General features: G+C 64.1%; 1 protein-coding gene across 3 annotated transcripts in view; it reads left to right on the top strand.

Moving 5' to 3' along the window:
* Positions 1–14,613, top strand: part of NFIC (nuclear factor I C) — a 60,136-nt gene extending 45,523 nt beyond the window's left edge. For all 3 annotated transcript variants that reach the window (XM_074928288.1, XM_074928290.1, XM_074928289.1), the window contains exons 3-11: positions 5,551–5,622; positions 6,154–6,228; positions 6,382–6,505; positions 6,649–6,773; positions 8,581–8,709; positions 8,832–9,016; positions 10,493–10,652; positions 12,336–12,421; positions 14,346–14,613. In XM_074928288.1, the coding sequence (XP_074784389.1) occupies positions 5,551–5,622; positions 6,154–6,228; positions 6,382–6,505; positions 6,649–6,773; positions 8,581–8,709; positions 8,832–9,016; positions 10,493–10,652; positions 12,336–12,421; positions 14,346–14,363 (974 nt within the window). In that variant the 3' untranslated portion in view covers positions 14,364–14,613. The remainder of the gene's footprint in view (positions 1–5,550; positions 5,623–6,153; positions 6,229–6,381; positions 6,506–6,648; positions 6,774–8,580; positions 8,710–8,831; positions 9,017–10,492; positions 10,653–12,335; positions 12,422–14,345) is intronic.
* Positions 14,614–23,594: the final 8,981 nt, after the last annotated feature.

Below are 23,594 nucleotides of genomic sequence, written 5' to 3' on the forward strand. Positions count from 1 at the left end.
CTGGCCGGGCGCCCGGCTCCGTGCCGCGCTGGCAAGGGACAGCTGGGGCAGCAGATGCCCGCGGCGCTCCCTCCCGCCGGTGGCTGCGGGCATGGCGGGGGGGGGGGGTGGTGGTGAACAGACACCACTAAGCCCCCCAGCATGCCACTGTGCCCCCGAGCTGGGCTGGCACCACCAGCTGGGGGCTGGGGTCCCCTGCCATGCCCACCCCCATGCTGGGGTCACAGCCAGTCCCAAGGAGGGCTTGGACCTGCCCCCCCCAGCCCTGTGTGGCCTCAGACCTTACTAGGAGCCATGCCTGGGGTCAGGGGGGCCATGGGGGTCACCCGCGGGACTCTGCAGAGGGGCTGTTCTGTGCCGTGGGGCTGTGCCATGCCATGGGGCTGGGGTTGGTGGGGCAGCGAGATGCTGGCAGGGCAGGCAGGGGCACTGGGTCTGCCCAGGGCAGACGGGGGCCAGGCCTTGGACCCCTGAGCTGCCCCTGCAGAGCCGAGGTGTCCTCCCACCCTGCCCCCCCTCTCCCTTCGCCTTCCTCCTGTCCTGCCCTCCTGCCTTTCCTCCAGCTTTCCTTCTGCTTTCCCTTCCCTCCCTCCTCCCTGTCAGCTTTTCCTCCTTTCTTTATTTTTATTTTCCTTTTGTTTTTTCTTTCTCTTTTTCCTTTCCTTTCTTTTTTCTCTTTTTCTTTTTCTCTTTCTCTTTTTTCTTTTTTAATTTTATTTTTATTTTCTTTTTTATTTTTTCTTTTTCCCTTTTCCTCTCTTTTCCTTTTTTATTTTTATTTCCCTCCACTTTCATTTCTTCTGTTTTACTTTCTTTTTCCTTTTTTCTTTTTCTTTTTCTTTTTCTTTTTCTTTTTCTTTTTCTTTTTCTTTTTCTTTTTCTTTTTCTTTTTCTTTTTCTTTTTCTTTTTCTTTTTTTCTTCTTTTTTCTTTTTTCTTCTTTTTCTTTTTCTTTTTCTTTTTCTTTTTCTTTTTCTTTTTCTTTTTCTTTTTCTTTTTCTTTTTCTTTTTCTTTTTCTTTTTCTTTTTTATATTTTTATTTTTAGTTCTTTCCCTCCACTTTCATGTCTTCCTTTTTTCTTTCTTTCTTTCTCCCTCCCTTTCTCCCTTCCTTTCTCTCTCTCTCCCATCCTCTCCCAACAGCTGCACCCCCTGGGTCCCCCCCAGCCCTGCGCACAGGGGCTGGGTGCCAGCACCGTGCTGGGAGGGGGGGGTGTCCCAGGGGGGCAGGGGGCTCAGCCATCCCTTTGTCCATCCCACTCTCACCCGTCCCTTTGTCCGCTGCCATCTGTCCCCGCTCGCCTCCACGGGCGCCAGCAGCCCTGGATGTGGCCCAGGCCTGGCAGGGCCGAGCGAGGGGGCGGCCATGCTGCCCGCCTGGGGGGGTTCCCCCCGGTGGCTGCCATCTCCTCGCGCTGGCCGGGGTCGGCCGAGGACAAACCCGCTCTCTCCCAGCGCGCCGACGCTCGCTCGCAGGCGCCGGCCAACGTGCTCGCGCCTCCCCAGCCTCCCGCCTGGGCCAGCTGGCTGCAGCCGGTGAACGTGGCAGCGGGGCGCGTCCGTCCCCCCCCCGCCACCTCGGGGGATGCCTCCGGCCAGGACCTCCCCGGGGTTTTGCTCGACTGGGTGAGGAAAAGCTGCTGCCCCCGCGGTGTTTGCGGGCTGGCGGAGAGCGGGTTGAGACCCAGCAAACTCGTCTCACCCCCTGATAGCGCCGCAGCCCTGTGGGCAGGGCGGGGGGGGCTGGAGGGGGCGCGGGCGTTATAAAGAGCATGGCCGAGGGGTCTGGTGCCCCGGCACGCCGGGCAGCACGGCTGAGCTGGGATTTACCCGGCACACACACGGCGTTTCTGGGGGTATTATATAAAGGAGGTTACACAAGCGGGTCTGTTCCGGGTTTTATGTAAGGGCCACCCCAGCCCGACCGGCAGCGGGATGGGCAGCAGGACAGGCAGAGCTGTTCACACCAGTGGGGCCGCTGTGGGGTAGGGGGTGCCGAGGGTCTGGCAGGGAGCCCCCCCTCAGGCCCCGCAGCCTCGCCCAACCCTAGCCCTTGCAGTGAGGCTACTGCCCCATATCACTCAGGCTCCTGCAGGTCTCCAGGTGTCCCACATCCTGACCAGGCTGTTCACTCTGGGCCCTAGTGATGCACGCCATGGGGGAGGGCTGGCTGGAGGCACTGGGGCAGCTGTGTGTTGCTGCTGGGTAGGTAGTGGGGCTGCACTGCCACTGAGGGAGAAGCAGGGGAGCAGTTCCCCAGGGGACTTAGTCCCGAGCTGGCCCCAGGGGAAACTGAGGCACAGGAGCAGGAACCTGCAGGCAGCAGTGCTGAGGTCTGGTCTATCTCTTGCCCTGTCACTACATCGCTGGGGGAGGAGGAAGAAAACTGCTGCCCTTGCTGGGGGGCCTGGGCCATGCACGCTGGCGCCAGCGGCTCCATCAGCCCCCAGCATCCTCCAGCCTCTGCGCCTGCGCCCCACACCGCTGCCGGTAACACCGTGCCCTGTTACCGTCAGTGCCCGGGCACAGAGCCAGGGCTCTCCCGCAGCTGCGCCAGCCCCGGGGGGCACCCAGCCTTCAGGGACCCCCCCCTCAAGGCCAGCCCTTCTGCCTGGGGTCGTTCCCACGCACCGAGGCCACAGGCAAGGAGTCGCCATGGGGCTGGCGGCACCCTGCCAGCCGGCAGGGCCGGGGTGCCGGGGATCCATAATTCAATGGGTGGCATCAGTCCAGCCTGCCAGCACGGCTGGGAGGCCAGGCAGCCCTCGCCCCCCCCCCACCCAAGCACACACTTTGCTATTTTTAAAAGCGATGGGATCGACCTGTTTGGGACTAGCCACTCTCCCCGTCCATGCTGGGAGGGGATCCCAGCATCGAACACCACCACCCCCACCCCCCCGGGCTCCCCACAATGTGGCAGCAGGGCCCCTCACCTCCATCCCCCCCCCAGCCACGGGGTGTGCAGAGGGTGCAGGGTGCCCCCCATCAGTGAACCCCCTAGGCTTCTTTCACATTCCTGGTGCAGCCGAGCCCCTTGTTGGGTGAGGGATTTGGTCCCCCCCAAAACACCCCGTGGGGGGAGCGGGGCTGCAGCGGGAGCCCAGTGATCCCTTCGCCATTTTAGTGTGCGCCGGCCGGCCACAGGCAGCCGTCACATGGCGGTGAGAGCAGAGTTTGGCCCGGCTGCGCCGCGCCGGAGGAGGCAGCCAGAAATTTGCTGGCGAGCTCACCCGTCCCAGCCACGAGGATCGCCAGCAGCTGGGGGGGTACCGAGCCCCCGACCTCACACCCACGTGCCTCCGTCAGCGGGGACATGAGGGTGCTGGGAGGGTCCAGTCCTGCTGGCAAACCTCAGGGCTTGGGAACATCCCCAGTGCTTCTTGGGGTGCTGGGGCTGGAACTGGGGTGCTTTTGGGTTGGGGGGAGGTCCCCGGGCTGCCCCACAGGAGCAGAGTTGGGTGGGGTGGCATTGGTGGAGCTGGGTCAGGATGATGCTGGTGGGGGAGTGTGGGAGCACTGGGAGAACCGGGGGGTGCAGGGGGATACCCAAGGCGAGCGAATGCCCCTGCTGCGTGCCCTGGGGGAGCAGGGGCCAGGCTGGGGCAGCTTTGGGGGGAGAGAAGGGCTGTGCCAGGCATCCTGGGGGAGCAGAGGTCCGCGAGGAGCATCTGTGGGTGAGGAAAGGTCCATGTGGAGCATCTGGGGCTGAGCAAATGTCCATGTGGGGCATTGTGGGGTGAGCAGGGTCCATGCAGGGTATCTCAGGGCGAGCAGCCGTGGGAGGTCCTGTGGGTGCAGATGAGAGCTGTGTGGGGCACCTCGGAGGCCGTGGGGTGAGGGCGCGGCCTGGGGGGGCTTCCTAGTGGCTGAGCACCCCCAGGAGCGGACAGGCGGGTGCCATCCCTGGGGGCGAGCAGGCGGCCAGGGAGCCCTGAGGCGACGGCGGGGGGGTGCATGGGGAGCCGGGCTGGCTTCGGGACTGTAACCACAAGACACCGCCCCATGCCTTGGCCGGGCTCCACTGCTAACCACTTCCAGAGCCGCTGCGAGATTTGTTGTTTTAAGAGGCGAGGAGGGGCCATGTCCGGCCGCGTGGTGCCCGCGGGTGTGTGGGGGGTCCCTGCTGCCACTCTCCCCCTTCCGCAGCAAACTTGTGCCCCGCTAACGCCCACCATCCACTCCCACACTCTTGGGCGTGTGGCAGCTTTCAAAATGGGGGAAAAAAAGGGGAAAAAAAAAAGAGAAACGGAGAGAAGGGAGGGAATAAACCCCAGTGCCCATCACCGGGGGAATTTCTGCTCCCTAAAATGGCTGCCTGGAGGAAGCCAAGTGTGCAGGCAAGCGCCTGGGCAGGCGCGTGGGCACGGGGCTGGCTGGTGGCGGGATGCGGCATTGGGGCGGGATGCCACGGGGCCGCCGGCATGAAAGGGCTGCCAGGCCGGCGCGGGGAAAGGCTGGGGAGGAACGCCAGCAACTGGGAAGGGAGACAAAATGGCTGCGTTCGGCGTCGACGTCAAGTGGCCCTGGGGGTGGCGTGGGCGGCACACGGGGGTGTCGGGGTGGGGGGCGGCGCGGCCCTGCTGCCCACATGGCTCGGCCTGGCTGGCCAAAAATAACCACCCCAGGAGCCGTGCATGCGCAAGGGACTGGGGGGGAGCGTGGGGTGGGGGGCGGAAAAAAGGGGGAGAAAAAAAGGAAAGAAAGGGAAAGAACCCCGAGCCACAGCAGGCGGGCTGGCAGCAGCGGCCGCTCTGTTTTGACGGTGTTGTTTGGATTGTCGCAGCCCTTTCCCAGCATCAGCCAGAGCTGCGAAAAGAGAAACGCTGAAGGCCAAGGGGTGGGAGGATGATGGAGGAGCAGGACGAAGGACGAGGAGATGGGGAAATACATGGCGAAAGTTTTGGAAGGGCTTTGGGAGCAGCCGGATGAGGGGCACGTGGCCAAGGCTGTGCCGCGGAGGAAGGATGCTCCTGAGCGTGGCTCAGACCCCAGTGGGGTGCGGGGAGGCAGAGGATGCGGCGGCTGTGCCATGCCGGGGGGTGCCGGTGCCGCTGAGCTCAGCGTCTGAGCCGGGTTATTTTTAGCTGAGATGGAGCTGGGACAGTGAGGGCTTCGGGGGCCAGTGCAGGTGCTGACCCGTGGCCCTGCTGCCCTCCGGGGGGCTTGGAGGAGGTGGGGCAGCAAGGGCCATGCCTGGCTGTCGTGATGCTGTCGTGGGGCAGGGGTAGTCCTGGGTGGCAGCTGGAGGGAGGAGAGGAGGCAGGAGCATGTCCAGGTGGCCGTCACCCTGCCTCGGGGTGGGTCAAGCGCCATTCCCTCCCGCCTGGCAGCGTGGGGGTGTCCCCATTCCTGTCACCCTCAGAGAGGGCCACTCAGTGGCTGGGGATGTGGCAGCTCAGTCGTGGCCCTCCTGCAGTGGGGAGCCACTGGCCGGACTGTGCCTCAGTTTCCCCCACCCAGCAGAGCAGCTGCCAGGGCAGTGGGCCCACGGGTATCCCTGGCTTGTAGCGGGGCAGGGCGCCTCACCCCAGTGGTTTTTTTCCTCCTGCAGATGCAGAGCAGAGCAGCAGCCCCCGGACGGGCATCGGCTCGGACCAGGAGGACAGCAAACCCATCACGCTGGGTGAGCAGGGCAGGCAAGGCTCAGGACGCAGGTCAAGGAACACCTGAGCCTGTCCCCAGGGTCCCTGCAGTGGAGGTGGCCCCCTCGGCACGCGGGTGTGCCCTTTGCACCAGCGGCTCCCCACAGCTGCTCGGGTGCTCCCCCCTCCACCCCAGCATTGCCTGGCACCTGCAATGAGCTGGGCACAGCCTCAGCCTCATCGCACAGGGCCCAACTGGGGCTGTGTCCCTTGGGGACAGCAGCTGCCATGGGGGTCCCATGGTGGGGTGCAGCTCCCAGCCCTGCTGGCACTCTCAGGCACAGGGAAACTGTGGCATGGAGCAGCCCCAAGGGGTCCTCAGCAGAGGGGACTGCTCAGGGTGGTCCCTTGCCAGAGGTGGGGAGTGGAGTGAAGCTAGCTGAGGGGGGGTGGATGGCGTTATGGGGGATTTGGGGATATTGGGGTGCCCTCAAGCATCACCACAAGACGCTGCAGGGCAGGAGGGGTGGTCCTGTCCACCCCCCCAGAACTCCTTACTCTCTCCCACACAGATTCAACAGACTTCCAGGAAAGCTTTGTCACCTCGGGGGTGTTCAGCGTCACCGAGCTCATCCAGGTGTCCCGAAGTGAGTGTCACCATGTTGCCACCACCTCCCCCCTGCTGCCTGGGCACGGCAGCGTCCTGGCAGCTCCCTCGTCTTGGCTGTGGGCTGGGGGTCCCCTTCCTGCCCAGCGGGGGACAGTGCCAGGCCTCCCCTGATCCCCCTCTCTCCCTGCAGCGCCAGTGGTGACAGGCACGGGGCCAAACTTCTCCCTGGGGGAGCTGCAGGGCCACCTGGCCTATGACCTGAACCCCTCCAGCACCGGCATGAGGAGGACGCTGCCCAGCACCTCCTCCAGCGGGTAGGTGCCACCAGGGCCACGCCGGGGCCATGCTGGGGCCAGCCTGAGCCCAGCTGTGGGCCACTGGCCATCTTGCCGCAGGGGAGGTGGGGGCAGGCCGGATCCTGCCGCAGGCTGGTGCTGATCCCTCCCCTGTCCCCCAGGAGCAAACGGCACAAGTCGGGGTCCATGGAGGACGACATCGACACCAGCCCGGGGGGGGAGTACTACACCTCCTCCAACTCCCCCACCAGCAGCAGCCGCAACTGGACAGAAGACATGGAAGGGGGTAGGTACCTCCCTGTAGGTGCCCTCCTGCTGCAGGGCCCTCAGGTCAAAGCGTGAGCTGACTATAGGTGCTGTTGTGTTGCTATAGGGCCCCCAGCAAGCCACAGGCTCTCTATAGGTGCTGTGGGGTTACTACAGAGACCCCACCAAGGCACAGGCTCTCTATAGGTGCCGAGGTGTCGCTGTAGGGCCCCCAGGTTGAGGCACAGGTTCTCTATAGATGTCCAGGTGTTGCTGTAGCCCCACCATGAAGGCACAGGCTCTCTGTAATTGCCGCAGCGTTGCTACAGGACCCCCCCAGTTGAAGGACTGGCTCTCTATAGGTGCTCTCTATAGGGCCAGCCCTGCGCCCCAGCCCCATGCCGGCCTCTCCCAGCCCCACGGCGGCCGCTGGCGCTATGGACAGCTTTGCTTTCTTGCTCGGCGTTTTTTTTCCCTTTCCTGTCTAGACAGCCCCAATTAGCTGTTCATTAAGAAAAGAGGGGGCTGGGCTAATTAAAGCGATGCTGCGGGGCTGACACGGCGGCTCCCACGCCCCGGGGCGCCTTCACGGGGCTGCAGGCGAAGGAGCCGCTCGGCTTTCGGTCCCCTTGGCTCGGATCCTGCCCCCCCCAACGCCCCCAGCGCAGGGCAGGATCCGTCCCAGCCCCCCAACCCTGCCAGAGCCGGGGGGTGCCCAGCTGGGGGGCTGGAGGCACCGTTTGTGTGGGGAAGAGGCAAGTCCTGGCCCAGGATGGAGCCCCCGTGTATGTCGCGGGCTGCGCCCTGTCCTGCCCCACCTCGGGCCCGGGGGGGCTGGTGCCGGGGGGGGGGAGGACAGGTGGGAGGGCAGGAGGGTCCCCGGGGGAGGTGTAGCCCCCTCCCCACAGCATTGCACGGTGGGAGGGAGCAGCGCTGGGGTGTCACTGTGCCCCCACCAGCGGCCTGATCTGGGGCAGGGATGCGGGGGGGGCAGCAGGGGGGGCTCAGCCGTGGCGGCGGGGGGGTTACGGCAATCCCGTACGGGATGTTCTGGGAAATCCTCCTAACGCCCGGCTGAGAAGGGGCTAAACCCATTACTGGGCCTGGGCCAAATGGCCAGGGCTAAAGCCGGGGGGGGGATTAATGTGCCCACCGCCCCCCCTGCATCTCGGCCCTGAGCCATAGGGTGGCTCCGGGGCACCCGCGCGTCCGGCGCTGCACGGGGAGGTCCCCCAGGATACAGGTCCCTGGAGGGGTCACCCACCCCCGCCCCCAGCTGGCACCTTTTTGCCTCCTGGGGAGCTACTCACAGTGGCACCCTGTGGCCCCCAACCCTGGGGCGCCAGGGGAGGTGGGTGCCCAGGGTGGGCTGCAGGACCTCAGGGGCCCCCGTGGGGGCACCCACTTGTGCACCTGGGGTGGACACGTGCACACGCACAGAGCTGCGTCCACCTGCACGCACACACGCGTGTGCTTGCACACACAGTTGTGGACACACACGCTCTGGCTAATGCCTCTCTGAACACATGCCTGCACATGCGTGTGCACGTACACACACTCACACGCGTGCACACATGTGCACACACACTGGTAGGTGCACACCCACGTGTGCATGCGCACACCCACAGGACACCTCTAGGGGTGCCCACCCGTGTGCACACCCTGCACATATACTCGTGTGTGTGCACACACTCTCACCCCCACACACCCTCCCCACGCCCAGCCTGTCCCCGGGAATGAGCCCCCCTACCCCGGGCCGAGCTGGCAGCAGCCCCCAGGGACCCCCCCGGGACTTTGGGGTCCTGCGGTGGGTGCTGGGGTGTGACACTGCGCCTTGCTTTCTCCAGGCATCTCTCCCACCGTGAAGAAGACGGAGATGGACAAGTCCCCCTTCAACAGCCCCTCGCCCCAGGACTCCTCGCCCCGGCTGAGCAGCTTCACGCAGCACCACCGTCCCGTCATCGCGGTGCACAGCGGTGAGTGCCCTGGGGGGGGAAACCGAGGCACGGGGCAAGGGGGTGAAGCAGGCAGGGGGCTGTGGCAGCGGCTACCTTGCAGTGATGCCGGGGGGGTCCCCCTTTTCTGCTCTCACCTGCAGGCATCGCTCGAAGCCCGCACCCGTCGTCTGCGCTGCATTTCCCCACCACCTCCATCCTCCCCCAGACGGCCTCCACCTACTTCCCCCACACGGCCATTCGGTACCCGCCTCATCTCAACCCGCAGGACCCGCTGAAAGATCTCGTCTCGCTGGCCTGCGACCCGTCCAACCAGCAGCCCGGACCGGTAAGGATCCGGCCCTACCCCTGTGTCCTATCACCGACCTCGCCGTGGGGCCTCGGGGGCTGCAGCCGCCTGGCCTGCCGGAGCCGTGTCCCCCGGATCATCTGCCACCAGCGCCGTCACCGCCACCACCGCCGCCGCAATGGGGGGTCGGGGTGCAATGACAGCACCCAGGGGCGGGCGCCCAGCCCGGAGGGTGTCCTTACCGCTGCGGGGGGGCCGAGTGGCTCCAGCCGGGGCCTTGCGTTGGGTCGGGAGTGCCGGCTGCGCCTGGATGGCGTTGGCACCTCGTTTCTCCAGCGATGGAGGTGCCGTCCCCTGGCTCAGCACGGGGCGGGGGACAGAGCGGTGTGTGCCAGGGCTGAGCCGTCAGCTGGGGCTGGGGCGGGGGGGGTCTAGTGGGAGCGGGGCGTCTGGCAGGAGATGTGTGACCGTCGCCAAAGAGCCACCGTCCGCCACCGTGCCTGGGAGAGCGATGGGCTCCATGTGGCCCCTGCGCCCACACGGCCAGCTGGTGACCCGTCAGCCCCGCCACTGCGCCGTGTTGCCCCGCAGCCCCGGGGGGTGGCAGGGCCCCACCATGCTGCTGTGAGCCTTCCCTTGCCCCAGCACCCCACGCACCCGTCACCCCGCACACCCATCACCCCATGCACACAGCACCCCTTGTACTCAGCACCCTGCACACCCAGCACCCCTTGTACCCGTCACCCCGCACACCCAGCACCCTGCACACCCAGTGCACCCAGCACCCCATGCACCCCACACCCCATGCACCCCATACCCCACGCACCCAGCACCCCTTGCACCCAGCACCCCACACCCCTACACCCACAGGCTCCCTTTGTGCCCGGAGCTGGGGCTGGGGGTGGCTGCGTTCCCACTCCTGTGCCCCGCACTCCCACTCTGCCCCCGGGGTGCAGAGGGTCTCGGGAACCCCCTCAGGGCTCTGCCCAGCACCCACCCACTGCCCCTCACTGCTGAGGCCTGACGCCAGGGTGACGGGTGCAGCTGCTCTTCCCCTGCACAGCGGCTCAGTGCCGGGCTGCCGGAGGCTGGATTCAGAGCAGCCCCCCCGCCACATTGCACGGGGGGGGGGGGGTGTCTGGTGCAGGAGCCTTTGAAAACCAGCACCGTGCCACAGCCGCGGGGTGCCCCTTCCCCATGGGTGAGCGTTTCGAAGGCCTCCTGCTGCCGCGGAGAGAGGGGGCACAGCGTCCCAGCTGTGGCATGAGCCACCACGGGGGCTCCCCACACCCCCCACCGCCCACCCCAAAACCCCCTGCACCGCCGTGATTTCCCTGTTGCTGGCGCCGACCGTTCAGGGCTGCTCTGAGACCCAACAAACTCGTGTCAGCGGTGAGGGTTGCTCCGCGCCCGTGCCAGGCAGCACTGGGGGCTCACCGGGCCGGCTTTGCCGGTGCTGCGCGTGCTTCCTAATGGCTTGTGCTGTTTGTTTTTCTGTCTGTGTTATGTCCCCAGTTAAATGGAAGTGGTCAAGTGAAAGTGCCCAGCCACTACCTGCCCACGCAGATGCTGGCGCCGCCACCTCCCCCTGGCATGCCCCGCTTGGCCGTCTCTCCTGACACCAAATCCACCACGACAACTACCGAGGGAGGGACGACCTCACCGACATCACCCAGTAAGCACCCCGCGGCGCCCACCCCTCTCCCCGGCCCGGCCGGCCCCCTCTTCTTGCAGCCCCCCCCGCAAGGTCCCCCCCACCATCTCAGTGCTGCTGGGGGGGTGTTGGCAGAGGTGGCCTCCCCGCAGCCGGGGAGAGGGCAGCAGCCGGCACACAGTGAGTTTGCTGGGTCTCAGGCAGGTCGGAGCAGGCAGGGTTTGGGCAGGCGGCTGTTGGGTCCCCCAAGCCAGGGGGGTCCCACGCTGGTCCCAGGGACCAGCCCAAGCCCTGCGTCCCTCTGAGACTGCCAGGGGAAGGAGCCTGGGAGAGGAGCCACAGTGGTGCTCCCCCAAGCTGCTGTCCTGCCCAAACCCCCCCAGCGCAGGCAGGGCTCATGGGGGAGGCTGTCGTCTCTCCATGCCTCAGTTTCCCCAGGAGCTGGCGGCGGCGGTGCTGCCGGTGACGTGGGGACCGGCCGGCGTGGGCGCGGCGCTGGGGCTGGGGGCTGTGTGCCTGGCTGCGCCGTGCGGGGCTGCCGTCCTCTCGCTGCCACGGGGGGCCCCACCGCTGGGGCCCCCAATCTGCTCAGGGGCTCTGAAGCGATGTGAGTGCAGGGACTACGTGCAGGCCCCCCTGGAGCCCTTGACAGGAGGCATCAGGGTCCTTCTGTAGCAACAGCAGCTGACAAGCTCGTCCCCCTCCACCCCGCCTCAGGGGGCTTTAGCACCTTGGCCCAGAGGATTTTGGTGCGCTGGGCCCGTGGCTGCAGAGGGGAGACGCTGGTGTCACCCCTGGGCTGGCGTCGGGGTGCGTGCCGCAGTGGTGGGACACTGTGCCATCGCTGCAGTCCGCGAGGAGTTGTCCCTGTCCCCATCCTGCTGTACCTGCGGGACACCTCCTGCTATCCCGAGAGGCTGCCACGTCCCCACAGAGTTGAGCCCTGCCTGGGGGGCACCTTCCAGGGGAACAGGCCGCTGCTGGGTGCCACCAGCTGGCCGGTGTCGGAGTTCCGTCGCGTGAAGCAATCAAAGCCTGTCTGGTCTGGAGGGGAGAGCTCGGCATGGCATGGCCTGGCTGGTGACAGGCCCACGGCCACCAGGAGGGACCGGGCAGTGCCAGTCCTCCCCCGGGCTCAGGAAGGGCTGCACAAAGGGGACACCGGCTGTCCCCGAGGGGCGCAGAGGCCAGCTGGCTCCGAGCCCTCCTGTCCGTGCTCCCTGGCAGCACCCTGCGTCCCACCGGGCTGAGCCCAGGAGCTCAGTGGGGCCAGGGGTCCCACTGCCGGACCCCCAGCTGGGCGGCAGAGGTGGCAGTGGCGGGGGGGGGGGGGGACGGGACGTGGCCCAGTGGAGCTGGTAGCTCCCATTGCGCTCGCCCCACAGCAGCTCCGCTCGGGAGGCCGCAGCGCCGGCACCGCAGGGGAGCACCCACACGTCTGCGCCTGCACCTCGTGGGCATCTCACCCCCCGATTCTGCCCCTCCAGCAGGGCACAGGCACGACTGGCACCGCCCCGGGCGCAGCATCCCCGGTCTCCTCTCGCCTGCCGCTGGGGCGCAGCCAGGGACGGTGCCTGGCCGCCAGCTCCCGGTGCCTGGGACGCCCGTCCCAGCAGTGCCAGGGCACGGGCCGGGCTCGGCCCCGGGGGGGACGATGGCGGTGCCACCGGCAGCCCCGTTAACGAGCTCTCGTTTGTTCCCCAGCCTACTCTGCACCAGGCACGCCCCCTGCGAACCGTTCCTTCGTGGGATTAGGACCAAGGGATCCTGGGAGTATCTATCAGGCACAGGTGAGAGCGGGGATGCTGCTGGGGGGACCCTCCTGCCCTCACCCAGGGCACCGCCGCCGTGGCATCGCCGTGGGCATCGCCGCCGTGGGCATGGCCCTTGCGGGCATCCGCCGTCGTGGGTATCGCTGCCGTGGTGTTGCTGATGTGCGCATCCCCGCCATGGCATCGCTGCTGTAGTATTGCCACTGTGGGCATTGCCACCGTGGCTGTGCCACCATGGGCATCCCTGCCGTGGGCATGACCACCGTGGGCGTGGCCGTTGCAGGCATCACTGTCATGAGCATCCCTGCCATGGGCATCGCTGCTCTGGGTGTTGCCACCATGGCATCACTGCTGTGGACATAACTGCCATGGGCATCGCTACCGTGGGTGCTGCCGTCACGGGCGTCACCACCGTGGCACCACTGCTCTGGCAGTGCCACCGCGGGCATTGCTGCTGTGGGCATCGCTGCCTCACCATCGCCACTGCGGGCACTGCCCCGCTGGGGCTGTCACCACCCAGTGCCCTCTGCTGGGGCCTTGGGCGCTGCTTGGTGGCTCGGGGCCATCAAGGGTCCCCCCAGGACAGAGGGAGGTCACTGCCGTGCCCACGCCTGGCACCTTGCCGTCCTCTCCCCATGCTCTGGCCGTGTCCCACCTAGCACCATGCGAGGCACAGCCGGGCTGGGCTGCCCGCAGCATCCCTGCATAAGCGGCACCGGGGCTGTGTGTCCCCTCTGCGGGTGGTCACGGGCACCCTGCTCTTGCCGACCGCGTCTGCCAGCTGCTCCGCCCGCAGCGGGATGTAGCGTGCGTCTTTCCAGGGACTGGTCATTAGTTCTGGGTGGTTTTTAACCAGTAGTTCGTAAGGTGGCCCCAGCGCCGTGGGCGGGAGTGCCGGCACCTCGCCTCACCTGTGCTATGAGTTGGCCGGCTTTAGCGGTCCCAGCTGGGGCAGCGTTGGGAGGCTGCAGCCCTGCCCGCGGGTGACGCCAGTGCCGGGGCAGCGGGAGCAGTGTGTGGATGGCACCGTGCTGGGGGCACACCAGGGCACTGCACCGGCCGGGGGCAAGTACTCGGGCACGGAGCGGTGCTGTGGGGCACGCGGAGGGGCTGTGCTGTGCCAGGGTGTGAGGGCTGGGGGACCGTAGCTGTGCTGTGGGGCACCCGAGGGTGCTGGGCTGTGCCGTGCCGGGGTGTGAGTGCTCGGGGACCGTGAGCTGGGACACCCAAGGGTGCTGTGCCGTAGCAGGGGATAAACACCGGGGTAGACACCAAGAGCAGCAGGGTGCAGAGGTCCCTGCACCCCCAACCCCCCAGGGGTCACACCCACCTGCAGCCCCAGGACCCACGGTCCTTGTCCCTGTCCCTGCGTGCGTGTGCCCAGCCATGCTCCAGGAGCCTCCCCAGGCCTCAGGGATGGGGAAACTGAGGCAGCGGGAACCAAAGTGGTGTTCTGCATCCCTGGGAGGGGTGGCTGAGACCTGCTGCTCTCGGGTCATGTGTGGCAGGGCCGGGAAGGGTTAAGGGAAGCGGCGGCCCCGAGCTGTCTCGTTGCCAACGGAAACCAGACATGAGGTAATCAGGGACAAACTTGAACTTGGGGCTGAGGTGGGGGGAGACAATAGAAGGGTGGCAGGGGGCCACCCTGCAGGGTCCCCAGCCCTGCCATCCCCCACCCGTCCCCAAGCAGGACAGGGGAGTGTCACCTTCGCCATGGAGGTGCAGAGGGACCAGCCACAAACGGGCATATGGGTGGCCCCAGAGCAGAGGACTGATAGACTCAGTGCAGGAATGGGGATGCCAGCCCCATGAGGGGCAGCGAGGCGAGCTGAGCACGTGACAGCATGGGGACAGCTGTCCCAGGTGGGGGGACACGGCAGGGGGACAGAGCAGCTCCGTGGCATGGAGCACTAACGCCAACCTCTCTCTCCTCTCCTGGCAGTCCTGGTACCTGGGATAACCGCCGCCGTGCCGCCCCTTCGCCTCCCTTCTCCTCTGCTTTAGGCACCCCCAGAGGAACATCCCCGTCCCCGAGCACCAGGCCCAGCCTTGCGGTGACGACGGAGAGCGCGGACTCACGACGACGACGATGACGACAAGCAAAACCCACACCCGAAGAAAAGAGCGAGGGAAAGGAAGAAGGAAAAAGGATCAAACTTTTTTAAAAAGGAAAAAAAAAAAACAAACAAACAAAACAACAACCCATCCCAGGAGGACCTTCCCCCCCACCCCGGCGATGCGCCAGAAAACAAAGAAACAGAAAAAAAAGAAAAAAAACACTATTATTTGCCCCGTCGGCCGGCACCACGCCGAGACCTGACACAACTCGTGCCAGCGATGCCTCCCGGAGCAGCAGCGGGGCTGCGGCACCAGAGCCCTGCCGGCTGCTCGCCGGAGGGTCGGATATGCAAACGGCTCTTGACTCTCTCATTCTTGCCTCTATGTGAGTAGAAAAGATCAAAACCCCCCCCACCGCCCCTCCCGGCCCCACGCAGACTCTCGGGGGGCCCTGGGGCCAGGGTGGGGCGTGGCGGGGTGGGGGGGACACCTCCGGCCACCGGTTCCCAATGACTGCGGCCGCACTCGCCGTCGGGGCGATGTGATGCTCCGTGTTATGAAAGAGGAGCCTTGGGGACGGGCGACGCTGTGCTTGGGTGACACGGTGACGTGGTGCTGTGGTGACGTGGTGACCCAGTGGCCCGGTGGCCAGCTCAGCTTGGCACGAGCAGGTGTCACAGCAGGAGGGGGCTGGGGGCTGCGGAGGATGTGAGGCAACAGGTGGAGATGGTCACGGCGACAGTGGCACCCCGGCTGCTGCGGGGACACGGCGTGGGGACGCTCCCACCACGGCCCCAGCAGGACCCGGGCTGCCACTGTCATACCGGGACACTGGTCACCGTCTCTGCGATGCCTTCCTTACCCCCCCGGTATGCACCGGCCCCAGTCCCACATGTCCCCACGTGTGTCCCCGTGTCCCCCTGTGTGTCCCCGCGCCGGGGGGGTTCCGTGGGGCTGTGATGTGGCATGCGTCCGTGTGTCTGAGCTATGCATTCCTGTGGACAGGTACCAGGTGGATGGCAAGGAGAGGGTGCGCTCGTGTTGCACATTTTGTAGGAAATGCACTTTTTAAGAGGGAATCGTCAAAAAAAAAAAAGAAAAAGAAGAAAAGAAAAAAAAAAAATCACAAAAAAGGAGGAGGAGGAGAAGGAGGAGGAAGAGGAGGAGGAGACGGAGCCCCTGGCACTGGCTTGCCAGGATGGCTGGTTTGGGGTTTTTGGTTTTTTTTTTTTTTTTTTTTTTTTTTTGTAATACAAAAGGATGGAGAAAAGGAGCCCGAGCGAGGGCGAGGGCAGAGCCAGCCCCACGGAGCCCCTGGCCCCGCGTCAAGTGCCTCAACTGCGGCGGGGAGGGGTCCTGGGACCCCCGGAGGAGCCCCTGGCCAGGGGCAGCGCTGGAGGAAGCCCCCAGCTGTCCCTGTCCCGTGTGATGGCAGCGTGACCGGGAAGGGGACACGGGGACGTGGGAGTGCCTTAGAGCAGAAGGACCTACACGGCGGCCGAGGCGAGGAGGAAGATGATGAAGGCACCCGGCGTCTCCAGAGAGATGGTGGCAGCCACAAAGGAGGCTGGTCCCAGGCGTGTCCCCGAAGGGACCCCCGGGAGCCCACACCCCAGGGGACACCCCACGAGTGATGACAGAGAGAACCCACCGTGGGATGTCCGGCAGCAGGGGATGTCACCGAGGTCACCACCGCCACCCCCCTGGCCCCCTCCCCTGGCACCCTGAGCTGCCCTGTGGACCACTGGAGTTGCATCCCCCATCCCACCGGCCCCTCACTCCGCCACATTTCCCACCCACCCCCCCCGGGACGGCACAGCCCGTGGCGCGGGACCGGGGAAAGGGCTGACGCAGGAAATCCCGGGAGACGAAAAAAAAATAATCAAAAAGGACAAGAAAAGGAGAAAACCCACAAAAAAAAAAGGAAAAAAAAAAAGAAAACAAACAAAAAAAGCGCTTGGCGGAGAGGGAAACCTGGTTTTTTTTAAAGATCTGAGAAAAGAAACACATGAAAAAAAAAGAAAAAGACAAAAAAAAAAGACAAATAAACTGCATGGTGCTTTAACAGGATCTGGTGACCTGGCTCAACCCAGCCGCGGATGGCTGATGCTGTGCATGGCAGACTGTATTAACCGGCTCTACCTTCCCCCTTCAGCAAAAGAGAAAAAAAAAAAGAGGAAAAAAAAAAAAAAATTCTGTATAAAAGAAAAAAAAAGCCGTAAAAAAAAAAACCACAAGAAAAAAAAAATCCATGTTTTCCTAATTTGCACGAAATTTTATACCACATGATGTGCCTTGCCTTCGAAGACTAAGTATTACCGGACCCGATATCAGTGCGAGGGAGTCGCTGCATGCCCGGGGCTCCCGGGGGGCCGGGGGGGCCAGGGGCGGCTGCCCCCTCCCTCGCCTCCTGCATGGCTTCTTCTCGGCCGGAAAAAAAAATCCCTTTTCTCTCTATTATTATCATTTTTTTAACCAATTTTCCCCCTCGGAAATGTCTTCCAGTTGGTAATACTGATGCATCCTCTGCGCCAACACACCGGAATATGCAATAGCCGCTCGGCTGCACTGGCGAGGGGGGGTCCGGCCAGTGGGGTCTGGTGGGGGGGTCCGGCCACCCCTTTGCTTTGCCTCTCTCTTTTTTTTTTTTTTTTTTTTTTCCTTCCCTTTTGGGGTTTTTTAATTTTGTTTTCCTGCTTACAGCAACCAAAGGCAGTGAGGCGGGAGGCAGCAGGGACCCCCCCCCCAGGGTCAGAGACCCCCCCCTTAATGCTCGGGAGAACCCAAGGCCTCCAGGCGTGGCAGGATGGGCGAGGACATGGTCGGGTTCCCCATGGGGAGGACCAAGAGTGGAGACCCCCATGGCCGAGCCCTCACAAGGGGCCACAGCATCACACCCCCCCCGTCATTGGGGGCTGCTCCCCCCCACATCTTTTTAATTGGTTTTCAATGGCACGCAGGGCCGGGAGGGCTGAGCCCAGCTGCTCTCGTGACAGGAATGGAACCATGTGAATGTAGCTGTGCCCCCCCACCAGGGCTGGTGTCGGGGGGGGGGGGGGGTTGAAGCCCCCCCCCCGCAACCTCCCTCCCGATCAGCTTCATCTCCGGGGGTCTGGCTGGTGCAGCAGGGAATAGGCAAAGTCCTGGCAGGAGGTCCCCTCTCACCACCAGTTTGCCTGTTCCGTGCTGTGCCAACTGCCAAGCGGGGTTCCAACACCCCCAAAAAATCCAGAATTTGCCTTAAAACCCAAGCATCCCGCCAGCCGGAGAGAGAGACATACACACCCTCAGCCCCCTCCAAGGCTGAGGACTGACGCAGGTTGTGACACTGATGGGCGGGTGGCACCGCATGTCACTGCTGCTTTGTAATGAAGAAACGCTGTCGTCAACATTTTTTTTTTTAAATTTTGAATTTTATTTTTTTTTTTTTATGATGTCCAGAAATATTAGTGGGGGGTGTCATGTCCCACTGGGGCCTCGGCCCCCAGTGCGGTTTGTTGGGGGTCCCACAGGGCAGGGGAACATCCTTGGGAGATTTCTTTATGCAAGGTGCAGTATTGATTTCTGCAAGGACAATGCAACGCAGGGAGCGGGAGGTTAGCGTCCAGTTGGGGGAAAATTTTAAAAAATAGAACTTAAAAAAAAAAAAAGAGAGAAAATTTAAAAAAAAAAAAATAAATAAAAAGGGTTTTAAGGCTAGAAAAGGATCAGCTCAAAGCAAAAAAAAAAAAAAAAAAAAATTAAAAAGCATTTCTCAGTGGTGACCAGATTGACAGCCAGCGGAGGGAGGGAGGAGGGGACACCCGGGGCAGCCCCCCCCCCGTCCAGCCCCCCCAGTGAGCGTGGGGTCTGGGGGGAGGCGAGGGGCGCTGGCGCCCCTCGGGCCTAGGCCCCCCTGCCCTGAGGAAGCCCCTGGCCCCACGAGGGCACCGGCTGGGGTCCCCCCCCACCCCCCCACTTTTGCTGCCTTTACCCCCGGGGCCGGCAGCACGTCTGGCCAGGCTGCAGCCGCAGCCCCCCAAAACCCGCCCTCGGCAAGAAAAGCACCTTAAAACATGTTTAAAAAAGGCAAAAAATAATCAACTCGACGCCCCCTCCCCCCCCCCCCCCGCCCGGAGGGCAGCAGCGGGGGGGGGGGTCGGGCCCGGGGGCTTTCCTTGGGGGTCCGGGGAGCCCCCACCACCCCCAGTGTCTTTGCACTGCTCCCCCCAACACCCACCACCCCGGGGCCACAGCCCCCCCCGGCTCTGCCCAAAGGGAATATGCAAACTCCCCCCCAGACACCTTCCGGGGGGGCACCGGCCGCGTGGGGACAGGGGGGGACGACCACTAATTTTTATTATTTTTATTTTTTTTAATCGTTCTCCCTTTTTTTTTTTTTTTTATTTTTTCCAATCCCCCCGCGGCCTCTGGGCTCAGTGGCCACAGTCGGGGTGGGCGCAAAACGGGGGGGGCGGGAGGACCCCATCAGTGGGAATGCTCCGGGGGGGCCCCCGGCAGGATGGGGATGTTTTTGGGGGGGGGGGGGGGGGGGGTGTCCGCTCGACAATCACCGCGCCCGGGGCTCCCGCGGGGGTTTCATGCACTACAGTCTCTCCTAGAGGGTTTTTAGTCGGGCTCGTCGGCTTAAAAAATTTAATTAAAAATAGTCCTTGTGACCTATAAATAAAAAAAAAAATTAACCTGTACATATATATATATATCTCTCTCCACATATATATATATGGGGCTGCAGGGGCCGGGGGTGGGCACAGGTCCCTGCGGGCCGACACACAGTTAAGGTACTTTAAAGCGCAAAGGAATATATATATATATAAAACCCTATATATATATATATATGTCTTGTTTGTTGTTGTTTTGTTTCTTTTTTTTTTTTTTTTTTGTACTATGAGTTTGGAATTGCTGCTTTCTGTCCCCCAGCCTCCCTCCGCACCCATGGGTGCCCCCGCGCAGCAGCACCCACGGGTGCCCCGAGCGATGCCCGCAGGCAGGCGGGAGCGGAGGTGGAGACGGAGCTTTGGGGGGGGGGGAGGTGGGGGCGGTGGGGAGGAGAGGGAGAAACCCCCACCCCCAGGGAAAAGAGCGGCAAAAAGGAGAGAAACCACCCCAAAAAGGCGTCGAGGCGGCAGCCGGCAGGACCACGACTCACACCCATACCAAAAATCCCGCCGCAGTGCCTCCGCGCCGCCGGCTGCCCTCGCCCGCCTTTTCGGGGGGTCCCCCCTCCCCGCCCCGCGGGGGGGGGTGGGTGCCCCCTCCTTCGCAGTTATATTTTACTAGTTAGCCGGATTCTCGCTTCTCGCTTGCCACAGCCGTTACACACCCGCCGAGTGCACCAGGGCCGCGAGCCGGGGCCGGGCTGCCCCCCCCGACCCTGGCTGTGCCCCCCCCCCCTCCAATCCCCCCAGCCCCTGCATGACCCCCCCCCGAGCCCCCCGCTCGCCTCCCTGGTGCTTCACGATATTTGATTATACCATTGTATGCAGCCATTACCGATAGCCGCCGCTCCTGCCTACATACCAGTTACTGACCGTGACTATGGATTTGGGTTTTGGTTTTTTTTTTTTGGTTTTCTTTTTTGTTTTGTTTCTTTTCTTTTGTTTTGTTTTGTTGGTTTTTTTTTTTGTTGGGTTTTTTTTTGGTTGTTTCCCCCCCCTCCCCTATGCAAAAAAGAGAAAAAGAGACAAAAAAGAAGAAAAAAAACCAAAAAACTGACACAAAAAAAAGATTAAAAAAAGAAAAGGAAAAAAAAAAGACAAAAAAAAAAAATGTATAAAAATTAAACAAGCTATGCTTCAACTCCAGCCCGCCTCCGCCCTTCCTTTGCTGCCCCCAGGGGAAACTGAGTCACAGCGCCCTGCTTGGGGGGGAACGGGGTGTCCCAGCTGTGGGGAGGCACTGGGGTGTACTGGGGTGTACTGGAGCAGAGCCATGCCAGGCAGTGGGTGCTCATCACCCCGGAGGGGGGACCCCACCCATGGGTGCTCTTGGCCAGGGTGAGGAGGGTGGCAGCAGCACCCTGGGGTGCCCCCGCAGGGAGGTGGGGTCAGGGCAGGCACGGGGGGGACACGGACACGGGTGGGTGCAGCCGTGGGCTCGCGTGGGGACACGCTGCCACCCCCTCCTGCGCAGCGAGGCCTTGGCCACATGGCATCGTCACCTCGTGCAGGTGACATCGTCACGTTTGTGCCCTCACTCGTGCGACGAGGGCAGCGGCCGGAGCTGCACACCCCCCGTCCCCCCCACAGTGCCCATTGTGCCCGTACCGAAGAGCTGCTCAGGACAGCCAGGGGTGCCGAGGCCGGACGTCCCCCTCACGCTGTCCCCCATCCCCCATGACACCTGTCGGTCCCTGGGCACCCCGGGGTGTGGGGCAGGACGCCTGGGTCCGGGGGTGTTGGGGGGGCAGCAGTGTGGCCGGACTCTGGCTCCTGGCCACGCTGAAGTCGCTGAGGCCTGGCAGCTTGTTGCATGTCGGGAACCTGCTATTGTCCCCTGGCCCGTGGCACCCAGGGGGTGCCCCCACACCCATCCCCCTCGGGGACAGAAGGGGAGCATCGCGGGCCCCATCCTGAGGGTGCAGAGCCCCGCGGGGGCCCTGGGACAGCCCCATCCCCAACACAGTGACACCAGACGCTTGACGCTGGGGCAGGCTGGGGACCTTTAGTGGGGTACAGCCGGGGGCACCCCCTTCCCCCCACGGGCGGGACCCTCCGCCGGCCCAGGGCTGGGACGGGGGGGGGGTGCCCTGCTCCTATCACCCACCTCCGCCCTCCCCGATCCACTCCGGCGGCTGATCCACTCCGGGTCTTGGCGGCAGCTGAGGCCACCGCGGCATATCCGACCTCGCGGCCGCCCCGCAAAACCCGGCGCGGATTTCCGCCCCACGGACGGGGCTGAGGGCGTGGAGCCCGACGGAGGGTCCCCAGAGCCGAGCACCGGGTGGGTTGGGGACGGCCACCGCCTCAGAAGGACGTGACCTTGCTCCGCTCCTCGCTGTGACTCTCCTCGCTGCTGTCCTCAGCCGCCGCGTTGGCATGGCCGCTGTGCTCCAGCCTGCGGGAAGGGGGTTGTCAGCGAGGGCACCCCCGTCCCACTCCTCTGGGGTGTCACCGTCACCTTCAGCCATGCCAAGGGCATGGCACCGCCCGCATGGGGCTGTCCCCAGGGGGGAACCGAGGCCCGGATGGGGGGGCCCAGCGCCAGCCCCGCAGTGCCCAGGCTGTGGTACCTGTCAGTGCCCGGGGTGTCCTGGGGGCCGCTCTGCTTCCTGTGAGGGGAGAGAGGGGCTGAGGGGTGCGCGGGGCGGCCCCGGCCCGCCCTGCAGCACCCTGCTCCCAGCCCCGTGCAGGGCCGGTGCCTGGGGGGGCCCGCGGGGGGGTGTGGGGTGCGTCCCTGCCGCACTGGCCCACCTGCGCATCCTGATCTGCCAGAGCCGGTTGACGAGCAGGAGCACGAAGACGATGAAAAGGAAGATGACAACGGCCGTGAGGCCGACGAGCCAGGGCTGCAGCTCCTTGGGGCCGGTGCCTGCGTAGCAGGAGAACGGCGACGGAGGCGAGGACGGGGATGGGGACAGGGATGGAGACAGCTTCAGGGTAACCCTGTCCCACAGGGAGCAGGACCCTGCAGCCCACGGCACAAGGGTCCCGACTGTGCTGAGCCCAGCACCAGTGGACACTGGGGACACCAGCGGACATTGGCAGGTGCCCATCACCAGCCCCACCCCACCACCCCTCAGGTGCTGAGGAAGCCACCCCCAACACAGCCAACCCATCCCTGGAAGAGTGTGGGGGTGTCCGGCATGATGGGGGATAGTGGGCACAGCAAGCAGGTACCCCCAAACCTGTCTGCTTTGCCACCAGAATGGTTGCTGCCAGGGCACTGGCACAGACTAGTCATACTGGGAAGGTGTCCCAGGAGCTGATCAGATGCCCTGGGGTGGGTATAGTCACCCCCTCTGGGGCACAGGGGTACAGAGGGGCTGTGGGTCACCTACCAGCCTGTCCCTGGGCAGTGGCAGTGAGGACGAGCAGGACCACGAGTGAGAGGGGCTGCGAGACCCCCGGCATTTTTGGGTGGAAGCTGGCAGAGGGCTGGGGCACAGCCGGATCCTGCACCCCAAGGTGGGCTCCTCTCCCACGCCACTCTGGCACTGACTGCGCCGCTGCTCTCTGCCCCCAGGGCCAACAGGCAGCTTTTATTGGGCTCAAGAGGACAAGTGCCGTCAAGTGCCATGGCAACGTGGCTCCTGTAACCCTTGGGAGGTGGCACCTCTCCCCGTGGCTCAGGTACCAGCACCCAGCAGCCACCACCTCAGGGATCACAGTGGCAGCCCCGTGTGCTCGTGGCTGGGGTCCACTCCCTGGGTGAGTGCATGGATGGGGGAGGGAGGGACGTACAGATGGATTGGGGGGGGCGGTGAGTGGATGGACGGACGGACGGATGGACGGACGGATGGGTGGGTGGATGGATGTTTGGATGTTTGGATGGATGGATGGATGGATGGATGGATGGATGGATGGATGGATGGATGGGTAGAGGGGCAGACAGACGGACAGACACACAGAGTAGTGCCCACCCCTCCTGCTCCCCCATCCCAGTCTCTTCCCTCTGCCCATGGGGCACTGCACCCCTGTCCCTGCTGGGGCAGATCCAGGCCAGTGTCCCACCCCCACAGACATGGTCCCCACCCTGTCCTGTCCTGGAAGCGGAGCGGGGAGATGGACAGTGCCAGACCACCTCCCAGCTCTCATCCCAGCTGGGCCCCAGATGCAGTGGCTGGTGCCAGCAGGACCCTGTCACATGCCCAGGGAGTGCCTGGGTAGCATGAAGAGATAAATATTAATGGTGTTATCAGTGAGAGCTTGGCACGGCAAGCTGCTCCACTCCGCCTCACAGCCCCCACCCGCCGGGGCACAGGGAAAACCGAGGCACGGGGTGGCTGGCGGCACCCCAGGGCTGCACCGTGGGCTTCAGCAGGGCCACCCAGCCCGTGGCGATTCCTCAAGGGGTGAAGAAGGAGCCTGGGGACATGGGGACAGGGTCCCCACTGGAGGGATGGGGGGGTGTCCAGCCCCAGGCTGGGTTTAAGGCAGGGAATGGGGGTCCATACGGTGCCTCCCCCATCCCC

The sequence above is a fragment of the Athene noctua genome, chromosome 27, assembly GCF_965140245.1.
Source record: "Athene noctua chromosome 27, bAthNoc1.hap1.1, whole genome shotgun sequence".
NCBI classification, from domain to species: domain Eukaryota; kingdom Metazoa; phylum Chordata; class Aves; order Strigiformes; family Strigidae; genus Athene; species Athene noctua.